At 37.4% G+C, this 15,682-nt stretch overlaps 1 protein-coding gene across 13 annotated transcripts in view; it reads right to left on the minus strand.

The window, feature by feature from the left end:
* RIMS1 (regulating synaptic membrane exocytosis 1) overlaps window positions 1-15,682 on the minus strand; it is a 305,213-nt gene that overhangs the window by 176,565 nt on the left and 112,966 nt on the right. For all 13 annotated transcript variants that reach the window (XR_011725375.1, XM_071741578.1, XM_071741571.1 and 10 more), the window contains exon 2: window positions 12,002-12,215. Coding sequence is in view for 12 of the 13 variants with exons in the window: in XM_071741578.1 (XP_071597679.1) it covers window positions 12,002-12,215 (214 nt within the window). In the remaining variant the exon portion in view is untranslated. The remainder of the gene's footprint in view (window positions 1-12,001; window positions 12,216-15,682) is intronic.

The raw sequence follows: 15,682 nt of genomic DNA on the forward strand, positions 1-15,682 counted from the left end.
TGGACACAGCCGGTTCCGGGTGGTTCCAGCCGGTTTCAACCCTGCAGGGCACGGCTGTTTTCCCCAGGATACCTGGTGAATGCACTCCCTGTTTTTATGTCAGCTCAGGAGCTTTTCCATTTTACAATCTCTCTCTGCCCTGCTGAGGCATCCAGCAGCCAAACAAGGTCAGCCCACCACAGAAGTTTCTCTAACAAGACCTTCAAAATGGGGCAATGGAGCTGACTGGTGTAAATCTTGCCTTTGGAAACAAACAGCATCACCATTTCACACATGACTGGAAGCCCATCTATTGTCTTTGGAGGCTTAACAATCTCTCCCCATAGTCTTCAAAAGGACAAAAAAAAAAAAAATCTGGATCCATTTCACATGCAGCTTGGATGGATTTAATAGCTTTCTTAATCAAACTTAACTCAGTCGTCAGCAGGAGATTTTGAGTGTTCAATTGCATGGCCACAGATTAAAAAATACTGGTTTTCATAGGTCTATGAAATATACTCAAAAAACACAAAAAGAATTTTCAAACACTAATAATTTATATCCTAAATAACATATCAAAACTGAACTGCGGATTAATACAATTTTCAGTAACTGACAACATTTCCTTGTCAGTGTTTTGTCTTTAAAGTGGAGAAAAAAACCCCCTCAAATTTAACTCTCTATAGCAACATATATTCACAGCTTTCCACACATCACAAACTTCGTAAGACCATAACATCCTCTTCAAAGAGGGTCAATTTATGTAGGAGACAAAAGCATAAAAAACCATCTGCTTCTTCCTGAACTGTCAGGTTGTTGTAGGTGACAGAAGGTATAGGTTTGCACAGAAGATTCAGACTGAAAGTATAGAATTTCATTCAAGATAAGAGTAAATATAGGTTTCTAAATGTGTCTACAGGCCATTGCTGGTGTCTGATTTGCTGTTGTAACTAATGAAAATCCATAGTAAGAGTCAACTGCCTCATTACTGGCACTCAATTCTAGCTGCAATACCCTAACATTAGCAGTACCAGCATGGAGATGTTAAGGGTGACATGGGAATTACCTGAGAGCCACTGTAACCTGGGGTAGCTGCTGGAAGCTTCAGTATTTCATATGACTCCAGGTGCCTGTTTAGGGAAGCAGAGCCCCTGGAGTCAGGATAGTCACAGGTATGAAAGAGTAAGGGTGTATCTATGCTGAAAGCAGAGGGGTAAAACAAGAATAATACAGGAAAAGCAAGTGTATGAAATCTTCATCCTTTCAATTCCCTGCTCCACTTGGCTGCTTTCCCTGCTGTGTTGCACTTGCACGGGCAAGACGTTGCCTCCGTGAGCTCCTTAACCCACCCACAAAGACAGTCAGGAAGGAAAGCAGTTTATTCTACAGCTAAAAAGGACTCATCCAAATGATCCTAAAGGGTAAAGCTGTCAGCCTGACAAAGGTTTTGTGAGCAGTTCTCTGAATGGACCTTCAACTGCCCTCTCTTCATTTGTGGGAGCTATTTGGCCAGAGGAAAAAGATACAGAGAGAGAAAAATTAACTTTGTTGATGCATGCATTGGTAAGTAATAGAATACAGGAGTTCTGATCACTTATCACATGTTGCAGAGATGTAAGTTAAGCTACAATTAATAAGATCCCAGCAACAGAGAAATTTCTTCCTGTCATGACAACACAACCATCATGTGCATGTTCATCTCTTTATAGAGTCCCAAAGATGTCTGTACATCACTTCAATTAATCTGTATTTCTCAGTAACACTCAACTTTTTACAAAAAATCATTTTTCCAAAACTCACCAAAAGTTTCATTATTAGACTCTCCTTCTTATGGACATCCTAATGACAAATCTAACTCACTGAGAAATTAATATTTAATTCCAAAGTTGTATGTTAAACTGGTTTAGCTGGCATAATGATATTGCCCAGTAAGTGATTACACTTCAGCCTCAATAACTTGCACCTCTTTGGAAATCTCAATCTGGATTTAAAAAATTATTAGCTTTAATCTGCTCCTCAAGGACATGCAGATTACATTTTGTGCAGATTTTCACTTAATCTCCAACCAGTCCTTAAACAACCAGTAACAGGTATTTTATATCATTGCACAATCATATTTCTGGGAACAGAAGGAAGGCCAAGTTGCAAATGGGTCCCTATGTTAATGGAATAAATAAATAAATATTAAAAAAACAAACCTACAGAAACTTTGTCTGTAGATTTTCTTGCTTGACATACATCCTCAGACTCAGATACTATAGCATCCTGTGTTTCAGGTGTATCTTTGACAAACCTAATCCTCACTAATTGCAGCCCTGGAGAAATATAGATGAAAGCATCCATCTGTTAAGTAAAATCACAATATGCTCCAGAATGCAAAAGATATAAAACACATGAAAACATAGATGGAAGTATCTTTTATCTAGGGCATCGCATTGCTAAAAATACACTGAATTTTAATCCTGGATGAGGATTAAGGTTATTTATTATAAAGAGAGAAACAGAGAGAGAGAGAGCACAGATTACATCTACGCCTTATAATTGCTTTCTTCTCTTGAATTTTTTTCTGCTATTTGTCAGTTTCTCATAATGCGTAATAAGTCGTCAATCATATCAAATCTCTTAGCAGCAAAAACTCTTCTTAAGTAAAATCTCTGTCACCTCTCTGGGGTGATAAAATAACCTTAGAATTCAGTTTGCTAAATTTAGTTCTATTAAGCATCTATATTTTGTTTTGTGACTACTAAAACCAAAGAATTGCCCCTCAGTGTACATAATTATGGATAATTTAAATTAATATAAGAAGTCACATTTAGTCCAAAACCCTGCATATCACATAAAATATCCCATTACATGAGAAAATCTTACATGAATAAGGGCTGTAATGATTTAAGCTGAGAGGAAAAAATTTCCAGAAGAAATATACTGATCAAGAAAGGAATCTGATTGGGGTAAGGGTCACACTCTGGGCTGTAAACTCAACCTGTGTGTAAATAAGAGCATTGTTGTGTGCCTGGGAGTTGGCAGCATACTGGGTTTGTTGGGACCACAAGAGACACAGGTAGCCAGAGGCTGAACAAAGGGATTCTACTTCAGTGGCCAAAGCCTGAAGTCTTAGGATGGGGCGTGATTACAGGAAATCTACTTTACTGGATGATTTTAAAGGAAAAATGTCCACAGATACCTCAGTTGGGTGCATTTTGAACTAAGAGAGAGTCTAGCAAGTCTCATAGCATTAAAACTTAAGCAAAAATATAGGACTCAGCCCACTGCTGGACAAACTGAAGGTGTATTGCTCAGATGATAACCTATTCTGCACTGCTATAGGCCCAAAAGCTCTGGCTCAGCTCTTCCTTTTGACATCAGCACTCATCTCTGCTGGTGTACAATATTCCCCCAGGCAACCCACTGAGCAACCCACTTCTTCCTAAGGAAAGGCAAAGGTGAGGCATGTCCCTGGGGGTATCATCTTGCACATTTGCTAATCAGAGATAAACAGAGAATATCAACAGGAAGAGATACCAAAGTTCATATCTTCTAGGTGAATTAGAAGAAATTATGGATGGTTTGAAATGTTTGCCTGCCCAGTGTATCTCTCTAAAGCAATCCTTTCCCTTCGGCCAGTGGCCCCCATGAAACCATTTCTACAACATTCCCTACTGGAGTCTTTTCCTATTGCTGTGGCCTGACCATACCTTCCTCACTTTCTAATTACACTGAAGCCTCCCTGGGGAATCCTGTCAACTCCACCACATGCTCCTGGATAGGCCCTACCCAGGCGTACTCAGTCTCCCATTGAATTAACCCTGATAAATAATATTTTTTTTGCATCCCAACCAAAGCTGTGGATGACAGAACACAAAAAAACAACCTCCTCTGGTTTGCCACTAAATGGCACATGGCATATGTGGCCCTCCATTCAGAAATATATGCATGAATTTCGGATACATTTAATCAAGAAAGAGCTCAAAACGATGAATATCTAGGACTCTGCCAGATGTCTCCTCGATTTATAACCTACCTATAACAGAAAACAAATTGCTCACTGTACAGAGCAATCTACACAGATATCTTAGCAGCACCTAACCAGCACTACTCCCAAAAACATCTGGAAGAGATTCAAGCCTGAAGTATTTACTGTATAGCCTTAAATATTTATTGTAAGTATAAGCCTTAGTGTTTACTGAGTGTTAATAATGGGTCAGCAGTAATTTGTTTCTGAAAGATTCCTGTTTCAGGAGAAATCTCCCATTAAAGAAAATCTCTATTGAAAATTAGGATTTAATTGTACCTATCACTATTTTTACAGCTATCTACAGACCTTTTTCATGGCACAATCACAAGTAAAAGGGTGCTTACATACTATAAATGGATTATCCTGAAGGATTCCATGAAATGCTGGAATTCATTTGTTCAAAGCTGTAAATCACAGAGCTATTACCTAGTAGAATGTAAGATCTTGTGTAAGCTTATAATGTGTGTGGGTACAACGAGGAAGCAAGTAACAAAAATGGCATGAGAACCTTGACTCTCACCGTTCACCATGGAACTCAAAAGATGTGGATATGCCAAGCTGTGGGGAGGAAGTTCCTCTTGAGCTGGGTAGTTGGATGAGATGACTTTCAGAGGTTCCCTCCAACCTTTTCTGGGAGTTTGTAAGTCCTCTGACATACCACATTTTTGTCAAGATAAATGGGCATATAAATAATAATTCTTTGATTGATTTAAATGCCTTGAATGATTTACAGATTTCAAAGGCCAGAAAGGTGGTTCATAAAAGCTTTTTTCTGCCCTGATTTAAATGACTTGAATGATTTACAGATTGATTTAAATGCCTTGAATGATTTACAGATTTCAAAGGTCAGAAAGGTGGTTCATAAAAGCTTTTTTCTGCCCTGTCTTTCCTGTATTAGATTATCAGGATGCATGTATATAATATGCATGCACTTACATACAATCAATACACTATATGCTTAAATATACACATGTCAAATATATATATCTATATACCTCCAGTATATACATACATATATATATATACACACACACATATATACCTCCAGTATGTGAGATAAGGCAAAAGGAGATGGAATAAATCTCTTTTTTAAAAGCCTTATTGACCTTTGAGATCTTATCAGTATTTTTTAACACATTCCTTCCAATGGGAGGAATTATTACACTCAAAAGTATTGCTTTTCTTAACCAAAAAAAAAAAAAAAAAATTCCTGTATTTTTCATCTTGAATCAGTTGATTTGAAACAAAGGTACTACAAATACAGGATTAAATATAGGACATCATGTCCACTAAAAAGACCTTAAGGGATTAAAATTTGGTTGGGTTTGTTTCTTTTTCTCATTTAAGCTCCATTAAACTACATGGAGTTTCCAACATTAAGTAGAGTTGCCACAGAACACTGGTATCCAGCTTGCAAGATCACAGCAAAAGCAGCCAGGAAGGACTGAGAAGCCTTTTTTCATGTGTTAAGAAGGCTGAAGTAGCAATATATTTTCTTGGTCATCAACACAGAATTGTATGACACATAACAATTTTAAGTGTTTGGCTAACAAACTAAATCTGGATAAAGCAAGGAGCATAAGCAAGTAGTCACTTAAGCAAACTTGGTGAAGAGCACTCCAATTTTAAGGATTATATAAAAAAATTTTGGCAGATTTGACAGTGAACTAACTTCCCAGAAAGGAGAGCAATCATCTCACTTGAAATAAAATCCCTCAGTTGGCTGGACTTCCTTTTTTTTTCCCTTCTATCTGCTGGAAGCAGCAGATCTAGGGGTTGGTTACTGAAAAGCAGTGCTTCTTCCATGATGCTTACAAACACCAAATTTTTTAGGAAACAAATTACACTGAATTCTACACAGACAAAATTTATCTGCTATCACTTTGCAATTTGCTATGTCATATCACCTCCTTCTGGTTTTGGGGGTGTTTTTTGGTGCTACAGCAATCTGTATTAGTCAGAACTTACATAAATTAACCTTTTAACAGACAATTTGATATAAGACTGTGAAAAGCATGACAATCCAGACATTTTGTTCTGACAATATTAACAACTTCTGTTAAACCCATTGGTACACAGCTGAATTAAATGGCATATGTTCTCAAGCTGTTAAGCCTTAAATTAGCAACACATTATGTAAGCAAATTTTAAGCATAATTAAAACCAACTAAATGACAAACACCCTGTAAAAGCACCTGACATACAACCAGGGAAATGTTTCCAAGTTGTCTTTCTTTCCAGGAAAGAATTACTGACATTATTCTAAAATTAAATTTCTTTTGGTGAAATCTAAGCCATAAATGTGAATCTCTAGTATTTCAGCATTGATAAACAATGTTATTTTCCTCAGGTCCATACTACTAAGTTTGGTTAAATCAATTCTTGTTTATCTGTAATTTATTTTACATACTGATTTCCTCCTGGTAATTCTTCATGTACGTAAACAGAAAAATGAGCAAGCAAACCACTCTATTCTGCACAACTAACATTCCTGGAAAACACAGGAAAATGGTGACAAAAATATTTTTAACCACGTACTACCAATTCTTTTCACTTGAATTTTTTTTTTAATTGTAATCCTAATGAAACCTGTAGAATGACTGCTAAAGAGAAATATATGGCTTCATCTGGAAGGTGGATCTTCCACCTAATTCTGCCGATGTCATGCAGATTTCATGTCAGTCAATACACTCATATCACCTCACAAACTATTTTAATTTTGATTCAAAGAAACTCAGTCAAGACTACTTTTGTACACTAAACTTATCTCCTTTTCATAGAATAATCACAGAATGGTTTGGGTTAGAAAGGACCTTAAAGATTACCTATTTCTAACTCTCTTGCATAGGCATGGACACCTCCCACCAGATCAGGTTGCTCAAGGCCCCATCCAACCTGACCTTGAACACTTCCAGGGAGGGGGCAGCCACAATTTCTATGGGCAATTTGTCAGTGTCTCACCACCTCACACTTAAGAATTTCTTCCTAATATCTAATTAAACCTACCCTCTTTCAGTTGGAAACCATTCCTCATCATCCTATCACTACATGCCCTTGTAGAAAGTCCCTCCCCAGATTTCCTGTAGTCCTCATTCAGGTACTGAAACGTGGTCTCTCAGGAGCCTTCTCTTCTCCAGACTGAACAACCCCAACTCTCTCAGCCTTCATAGAAGGCCCTTTAATTATCCTCATCACCCTCCTCTGGACTTGCTCCAACAGCTAAATGTCCTTCCTGTGCTGGGGACAACAGAGCTGGACACAGTACTACATGCAGGGTCTCACAAGAGCAGAAGAGAGGGGGAGAATCACCTCCCTTGGCCAGCTGACCACCCTGATGTAGCCCAGGATACAGCTGGCTTGCTGGGCTGCAAATGCACACTGCCAACCCATGCTGAGCTTCTCATCAACCAGCACCCCCAAATCCTCCTCAAGGCTGTTCTCAGTCCATTCTGCTCAGTCTTATATATTCAGTGTCCTCCCATTGCTCTTACTCTATTAATTATAATTTCTCTGGGTTTTGTCACTCTATTCTTATATTATGAACTCTCCCTTTCTTTGCTCATCCTATGTATGACAGACTTTGATAAATACAAACTATGAAAGGCACAAAGATGGGTAATGTACAGTACCCAACATCCCTGATACACTGATACCACTCATGATCATTTAATTCTCCAACTCTGCAGGAATCCTGAGTCTGGGATCATATTTGACTTTTCCTTGGCCTGGCATTTTGGTAATTCACACGTCACTGTCTTTTCCAGCTGATGTACTCCTAACTTATAGGAACTGGGTGCAGTGGTTTTAATATTAATTTATTGTGGTAATAATTCATGTGGAATAAAGAAGGCCTATCTAAATATATTCTTGAAGTCTTTACCAACATGAAATACACCAGATAAAAAGGGGTCTGTCCCTGTATGTAGATTAGTCAGGAGCGTTGAGCCACTGAAAATAATTTAAAAAGTCTTCTGGTGCTGCTTTATATTAAGTATTACACTAGTTCTGCTTATAAAAGAGCATTTCCTTGGTGTGTAGTCATATTCATTCCACATATTCCACTAGCTTTCAGAGACAGGCACTGTGAAATCAATTGTACTTTATAAAGTTCCTCATGTTCCTCATGCAATCAGGAATAAGTACTGGATCTCCTCCTGCTGACTCCTGTAACTTTTCAGCTGTTAAAGAGATGTGGCTGAGCTTCACCACAGTAAAAAGAATATTTTCAGTTTTATTCTTATGGCAATTTCTTGGCATGTGGAAGCTTGGAGTTCAAAGACAGCAAAACCTAAACCTAGGTTGCAATTGCAAACAACAAGAACATATTTAACTGATCTTAGGATAATCCAAATGAGTCAGGTGTGTCTTCAGCACACATCTTTTACTGTGTTCAGTTCTGGGCCCCTCAGTTCAAGAAGGTTATTGAGGTCCTCGAACAAGTCCAAAGGAGGGCAACCAAGCTGGTGAAGGGACTCGAACACAGATCCTATGAGGAGAGGCTGAGGGAGCTGGGGCTGTTCAGCCTGAAGAAGAGGAGGCTCAGGGGAGACCTCATTGCTCTCTACAACTCCCTGAAAGGAGGGTGTAGCCAGGCAGGGGTTGGTCTCTTTTCCCAGGCAACTCTCAGTAAGACAAGAGGGCATGGTCTTAAATTGTGCCGGGGGAGGTTCAGATTGGATATTAGAAAGAATTTTTTCACGGAAAGGGTGATCAGACATTGGAACGGGCTGCCTGGGGAGGTGGTGGACTCGTCGTCCCTGGAGACATTTAAAAAGCGACTTGATATGGCACTCAGTGCCATGGTCTAGTGACTGTGGCGGTAGTTGTTCAAGGGTTGGACTCGATGATCTCTGAGGTCCCTTCCAACCCAGCCTATTCTATTCTATGATCTTCAGAGGGTCCGTGGTGTCTGTTCTCTGGATCCCAAATGAAGCTGTCACCTCAAAGACACCACCTCTACTACTAACATAATTTTGGTAACCTAGCAAGTTTTTGTTCCAAGCTGAAGTTTAAGGGATGTCTCAAGCAGATAAGCAGATGAAGCTCACCTGGATTGCATTTTATACTTAGGTGGTTAAATTGTGCCTAGGTGGCACTGCTCAGCACTTAAAGAGCATTGCAGTTCCTGGCCCCAAAAGAAGACTCTGTGGTAAGTGCACGAACCTTTTACTATACTCCAGTGTAAACATCACTAATGCATTGTTTTAGTAACAAATAAGTATCAAGCTGAAACTCCCCTCATTCTGTCCTAACTGTTTTAGATTAACAGAACAGAAAAGACCTGGAAGTCATGGATTATTTCAGCACTTTGGGCCAAGTACCACACAGAATACAGTGCAATGACACCATAGCAAGTTATATGTCACAGCTATTAAAAAACAACTGTGATCTCACAATAAAACCGCCACAGAAAAAGACTATTGCAATATGTAGGTGTGATTAATTTACCCTGGGTGTTGCACACTACTACAGTGCAGGTCACAGCTATGCTATGATGTAAGTTGAGGCATTCCCCCACTTCATAACCCAAGCAGAGCACCATCATCCACACCTGAAAAACTACATTAGGGTGTAATGAGTTTGCACTCATTTCAGATGAAATGCCAGTGCCACTGGCTAATTCCCATTCCCTAATTCTCCAAGTTAAAATCTGAAATACCACCTTCCTGCAAAGAGCTGGTAAGTGGGCATGCACTGATCTGCTCAAGTACTGACAGCCCATCCCCTGTGCACAGGGTGCAGAGGTGACCAGGGAACTACCCTTGCCTACTCCAGAGAAGGCTCAGGCATTAGTGGTGAATATCCAAGCACTTGATCCCAAAAGTTTTGCAGGTAACTAAGCATTCACAAGGGATTCGCTCCATCTTGCTCACTATACTTACATCCAGTTTTAAGATGTTACACTTTGCCTATGCAAATTATTCCAAATATCAATAAAATAGCTGATTGCACAAGAATTCCCTGAATTTCTGTCTCAGCCAGAAGTGAAACACAGCAAACCATGTAAATCAATATAATATTACAATATCAGATTAGATTTCTTGAAGCAGATGGGAGGGTCTTGCATGCAATGCCAAATTGTTAACCAAAGACATTTTTATAAAATAAAGTTTTATTACATTTTATTCCCTTTTCTACTTTTTTGCCTACTAATAATTCTCACTTCTTAATACTCTTTTATTGCCTTAATTTTGACAACAGTCTTAGGTTTCCTTGCTGGGCTATCTTTGAAGTGGATGTTCAGCTAAGGGATGGGCAAGGTCTGAGTGTTAGGATTCCTGTTCTTCCCCCCTCCCCTTTGGATGATAATAAAATTTCAATTCAGTTTTTTACTTGAATATGTTTCCCAGTTAGCTAGCAACATTATAATAATAAATGAGAAAAAGCATGGATTCTAACCACTTTGTCCTCCTTTGGGAAAGCATCCGAGGAAGCAGAATAAAAAGAGAAAAGAAAAAAAAAAAAAAGAGAAAAAGAATAAAATAGGCAAGTATTAATAGACAGATTTCAAAGAAATGCAATTCTATTAACTGTCTACAAAGAGATAAAAACAAAGCATCAGAAATTTAAAAAGAGCTTTAGATAAAAAGATTACATTACTGCAAATGCAGAAAACATTTTCCCACTCTAAGCCACAGAAGCATAAATGATATAACAAACAAAAGGCAAGTTACCAGTGAATTGACATTTTTCCATTGCTGTGACTTGAAACAATGCATGAAAAATAATTAAAATATATTCAGGTATATTTTTCTATGTTAGGATGAGTTCTATCATATGCATTCTAATTAGTAGTATAATGTATCATATCAAAGTGAACTGTATTTTCATAGACTTACTACAGTGTCACCACCTGCAGGTGATGCAATGTAATGCATGCACTTATATTAAAACAGGAATGCATGGGGAAAAAAAAATTCAATAAACCTACCTAATTTTTTTGAGATTGTAAATTCAATTTAATGGGCTCTAAAGTACATCAGGGATATATAAAGCTTCCAAAATAAAGATTATATGCATATTTTCTGGGTTTTTTTTTTTTTGCTTACATGGAATTTCAGAAACCCTATTCAGTTGATATTTAACTCAAAGTGAAAGACCATAATCATGTTCACAATGGAAATAATTTATCTGCTGTAAAACTTGTGACCACTTTTAAAACACTTTGTATTGATACAAATTCCCCTATAAAAGCCTGGAAGCTTAAAGCCAAATGAGAAAGTTCTCATCTCATGAAAGCAAACAAAACTATTCACGTATCAAAAGAATATTGGTAAAATGTTTTATAAAACACTAGTCCTAGAAGGTCAGACAAAAATACTCCTTAGATAATGGTCTTACACATATAGATCCAACAACTCTTGTACAAGAGAGTAGTCAGTTCCTTGTAAGGGGCTGCCTGAACTGAGGATATTCTCAGATCCCCTTCAGATTTACAGAGAGCTACTGCAACTAACTGCATGCAGATCAGAGAGAGATTTATTTTACCTGGCTGGAAGTAGGGCACCTAATCCAGATTAATCCAGTTTTACTTCTAAAAGTAAATTTAAAATAAACTGACCTAACACTCTCACTGTGGTAAAAGTGGCTGAGGCCTTATTTGAACAAAAAAATAATTTTATGGAAGAGAAACTTTAAATGTATTTAAAGAGACAAAAAAAAAAAATTAAAAAAACCATCTATAATGAAATGAGAGTTGAATAAAAAATTACCAGCATGAAATTGTACCCGAGCTAAAGGGTTTCTTCTTCTATGAAAAAGAAGAATGTTTTCTTCAAGCCACCATTCAGTAGAACTATACACTCTGTATTCTTTTTTTTCATTAACTCTGTGAATCTTAAGTGTCTCCACAACCATTAAATCCATTATCCTACACCCCCCAGAACAAAGTGATGGGTGAAACACTTAGGTAAAATGAAGTGTGAAATGCCAAACTTAAGGTGAACAACCTGCAGTGTGACAATGTCAAGGAGGTTTTTTCTGAAGAGTACACATCAGAACACTTACATTGTTTGAGCGCAGAGAGACACGACCTCCACATCGAGCACAAAACTTGGTCCGGCAATAAGAGCATAAATGGCCACAACCATCTGCAAACTTTGTTTTATGACAGATTCCACATGTTGGAGCATCATCCTTGTGCTCTCCCTGGTAACGTCGGGCTTCTTCCCCTATCTTTCTTACTTGCTCTTTATAGCTTTCAAATTGTTGATGCAACCTCCTGCATAGATGAGAAAAAAGTTTATATAGCAAGAATAGGAGGAAATACTACTGCTACTGTGTATCTCGTTCAGTTTATAAATCCACCTACTATTCTTGGTATGTTCACAATAATAAGTGCACCTCATACAAAATACACACTGCACATGGAAGATTGTATAGGAGAATATAAAGGAAAAAAATAAACAGACATATTTCTATTACATTTTTTTCAAAGCTCATGAGCAAATAATTTCACTTGACCAGAAATTGATCCAATTGTAAAAATATGGCAAAAACTGCACAGCCTTGAACAGAACAATCTACCATGCGCAGAATAAAAGCACAAATATAATTGCCTGACCAAATCTGCATTGCTTCTAATCATTACACAGCCAGTACAAATTAATAAAAACATAATAAAAATTATAACCTCATCTTCAGTTAGTGTCACAATTCTGTTTCCAAAATCTAAATTATTAGAACAGTTAAAGATTCAAACAAGTACTCTACAATCACATTAACCCTGCAAGAATCTGAGAACAATTTTCTATGCCAAATCTGTATATTAACAATCCATAGTAATCCCTTTTTTTAAGCATGAGACACTACATAAGGTTTGCAGTTCCTCATTAGAGATGTTTCTTCCAGCTTAGCTGTACTGTGTGTACATTATATGTGTGCATATTAGCAGGTATGTAGCTTCCTAAGATTCCTATTCAAAGTAGAGCTTTTCTTCAAGCTGCCCCATATAATAGGCAGCCTGACATTATGGCCACCAACTGGCTAAGTGTCCTGCTACCAAAAGACAGAGCTTCTGAGAGCAGGGAAGAACACTCAGCCCTCTAGCATTCACTTCCCTTTCTGCAAGTTAGCAACAATATTAATTAAATATTTACTGATAAAACTTTCTTGTTATTGTGATAATACCTCAGTGAGTTAACCCATGAAACTGAATCAACAGAAAACTATTTTTACCAAAAAAAAAAAAGTTCCATCATTTTCCTATTCACCAATTTACCTATTCATTAATTTTCCCATCAGTTTCCTACTCACTCCACTCTGTGTAGGTACTGGAGACCTGGGAAGAAGGCAGGATAGAACCTCCAGATGCCAGAAATTAAAAGGACCACTGGACAGCTGGATCACCACTTTTTGCAGCAATGTGCTCTGTTGTCACTTGACACCCCACTCTCAAGCTTAATTAACAGGATCATATTGCAGCTATCTTACCATCCATCAAATCATGTGAAAAAGAAACTTCTGTAGGCGCACCAAGCCTGTACTGCAACTCTGATCTTTATTTTCATGAACTTGAGCAAAGACCTCAGACAGCCTAAGGGGGCGAGTCCAGAGAAGCACATGTAACAACTCAGTATTTTCACCACGTCACATGGAACCTACAGGTTCTCCACCCTTTTTTCCACTTGTTGCTTCAAATCTACATCTCCATGGCTAAAATAAACAAAAAAAATCATGAAAAGCTAACTAGATGATTAACACAAACAGGGAAACTTGAGTTGAATAAATTTTAACAACAGGTGTGTTTTCTTCAGAGATCTTTACAATATCCTTCATCTACACCTGCTCTGAATACTTAGACACTCAATGAGCATTGAGACACCATTTAAGCACTGTATTTCTAGTGAGACAATTGTGTTTCTATATTATTTTTGTGTGTGTGAGCTGCGTGAACTTGTTTTGACTTTTAACATCTAAGTAAGAAGTGTTATTTGTATGAAAAACTGTTTTGGTAAAGTGGATATTTTTACTTCAAGTTGATATTCAAGCCTACATAGTGATAATTCAACTTAGCTAACAGGAATTGTGGTAAAATACACATCTTCCATTTCAACAGGAATATCAGTGCTTTTAAGTATGTAAATCAACAAAAACCTACACTATAAACAGTGATTTCATACAGACACATTCTAGTGAAGATGCAGCAACAGCAAAATCTAGGAAGTCAGATAATTTATTCTCCCTCACTACAAACTCGATACATTATGCTTTATGGTAATGAAAAACTTGGCAGAAGGGGCAAAGGGGTCTTTCTATTTTTATTTCTATTAATCTGCTTGAAAAACTTCTGTAGTAATGAGTAAGATGAGAAAAAGCATCAAAAGATTTAGGCAAAATACTGAAGAAACAATACTTCTGGCCACATTGTTGGATTACACATATTGTTTAACCTATTTTACACAGCTGCTCACTTACAAAGCATAAAAACAACTGAAGGCATCCAGGAATTTGTAGAATAACAGCTTAAAGAAATGCAGTTATATAATGCGAGGTCTGCAGCTAATTACAGGCCTTATTACATGAAATATTCTATAAAAATAATAGAACCATGGAAACTAAAGTCAGTTCTCCACTACAGCAAGACTTAAAGCTCTGTCTCTTTATTAATGTAGAAAGCAAAGATAACAGCATGGGCTGCACCTCTGTTTTCCATTAGACAGTCTACATCTGATTTTTTTTGGTTCTCATACAAATATGCTTTAAGTGTATTAATATGGATGATTTGGCCTTTTGTATGCACCAAGAGACAGATGAATGTACCAGCAACTAAGCAAATCTTAAGTGAGAGATTTCACTTATTGATAAATATGTAGCACTTATTTATAGATTATTATTCTCTGCATCAGGATAAGACCCTTAGTACCATGAGGGTTTCAAAACCAAGTGCTTGTCTTGCATGCCATACTCTGCATTACTGGACAAATCTTCATATTTTAGGTGTAGAAGGAATTAAATTGGAGAAAATGGCTGCAGAACACAGAGTGCAGAAAAAAAAACTTATCCAGCCCATGGCAGATCTGGTTCAATCACTTCTTTTGCAAGGTTTTAACCACCTTTCCCACATTTTTGATGAACAACAGGATCTCTGTCTCTGACTATGATATAATGATGGCAGCAAATCCCTCCCAACAGTTTTACCTTATATATCAGTTTTATTCAACTTATACAAAAGTATATTGAATATTCTCTAGAATGGGAACTAAAGTACAGATGGATAGTTTTCAAGTTTGCTTCTTAACTTTCAGACTATAGAGCACATTGTTACCAGATACAATGAAAATTAAAATCTATTAAAAATTTTTTCATTTAGAGAAGCTTCTTCATGTAGGCAAGCACCTACACCTTAGGTTAAAAATTTAATACCAGCACATGATATAAGGGCTTGGGGAACCACTGAGGCAGACACCAATTCAGTCCCCTGAAACAGAAAACAAAGAACTACCAGGCTAAATATGTAAAAGGAACACATATATATCCACAGCACATTTCTTCATGTCAAAAAGGGGAGGCTTCCTCACCCACAGCCTCCAAAGATTAAGGGAAGAATAGAAAAAAACCAAAAAAAACCCACAACCAAATAAATAAACAAACCAAACAAACAAAAAAACCCCAAAGAAAAAAACCCACAAAAACAAAAAAACAAACAAAAAAACCCCCCAAAAATCCAAACAAACAAAAAAAAACAGA

The sequence above is a fragment of the Heliangelus exortis genome, chromosome 3 (assembly GCF_036169615.1).
Source record: "Heliangelus exortis chromosome 3, bHelExo1.hap1, whole genome shotgun sequence".
Taxonomy (NCBI): domain Eukaryota; kingdom Metazoa; phylum Chordata; class Aves; order Apodiformes; family Trochilidae; genus Heliangelus; species Heliangelus exortis.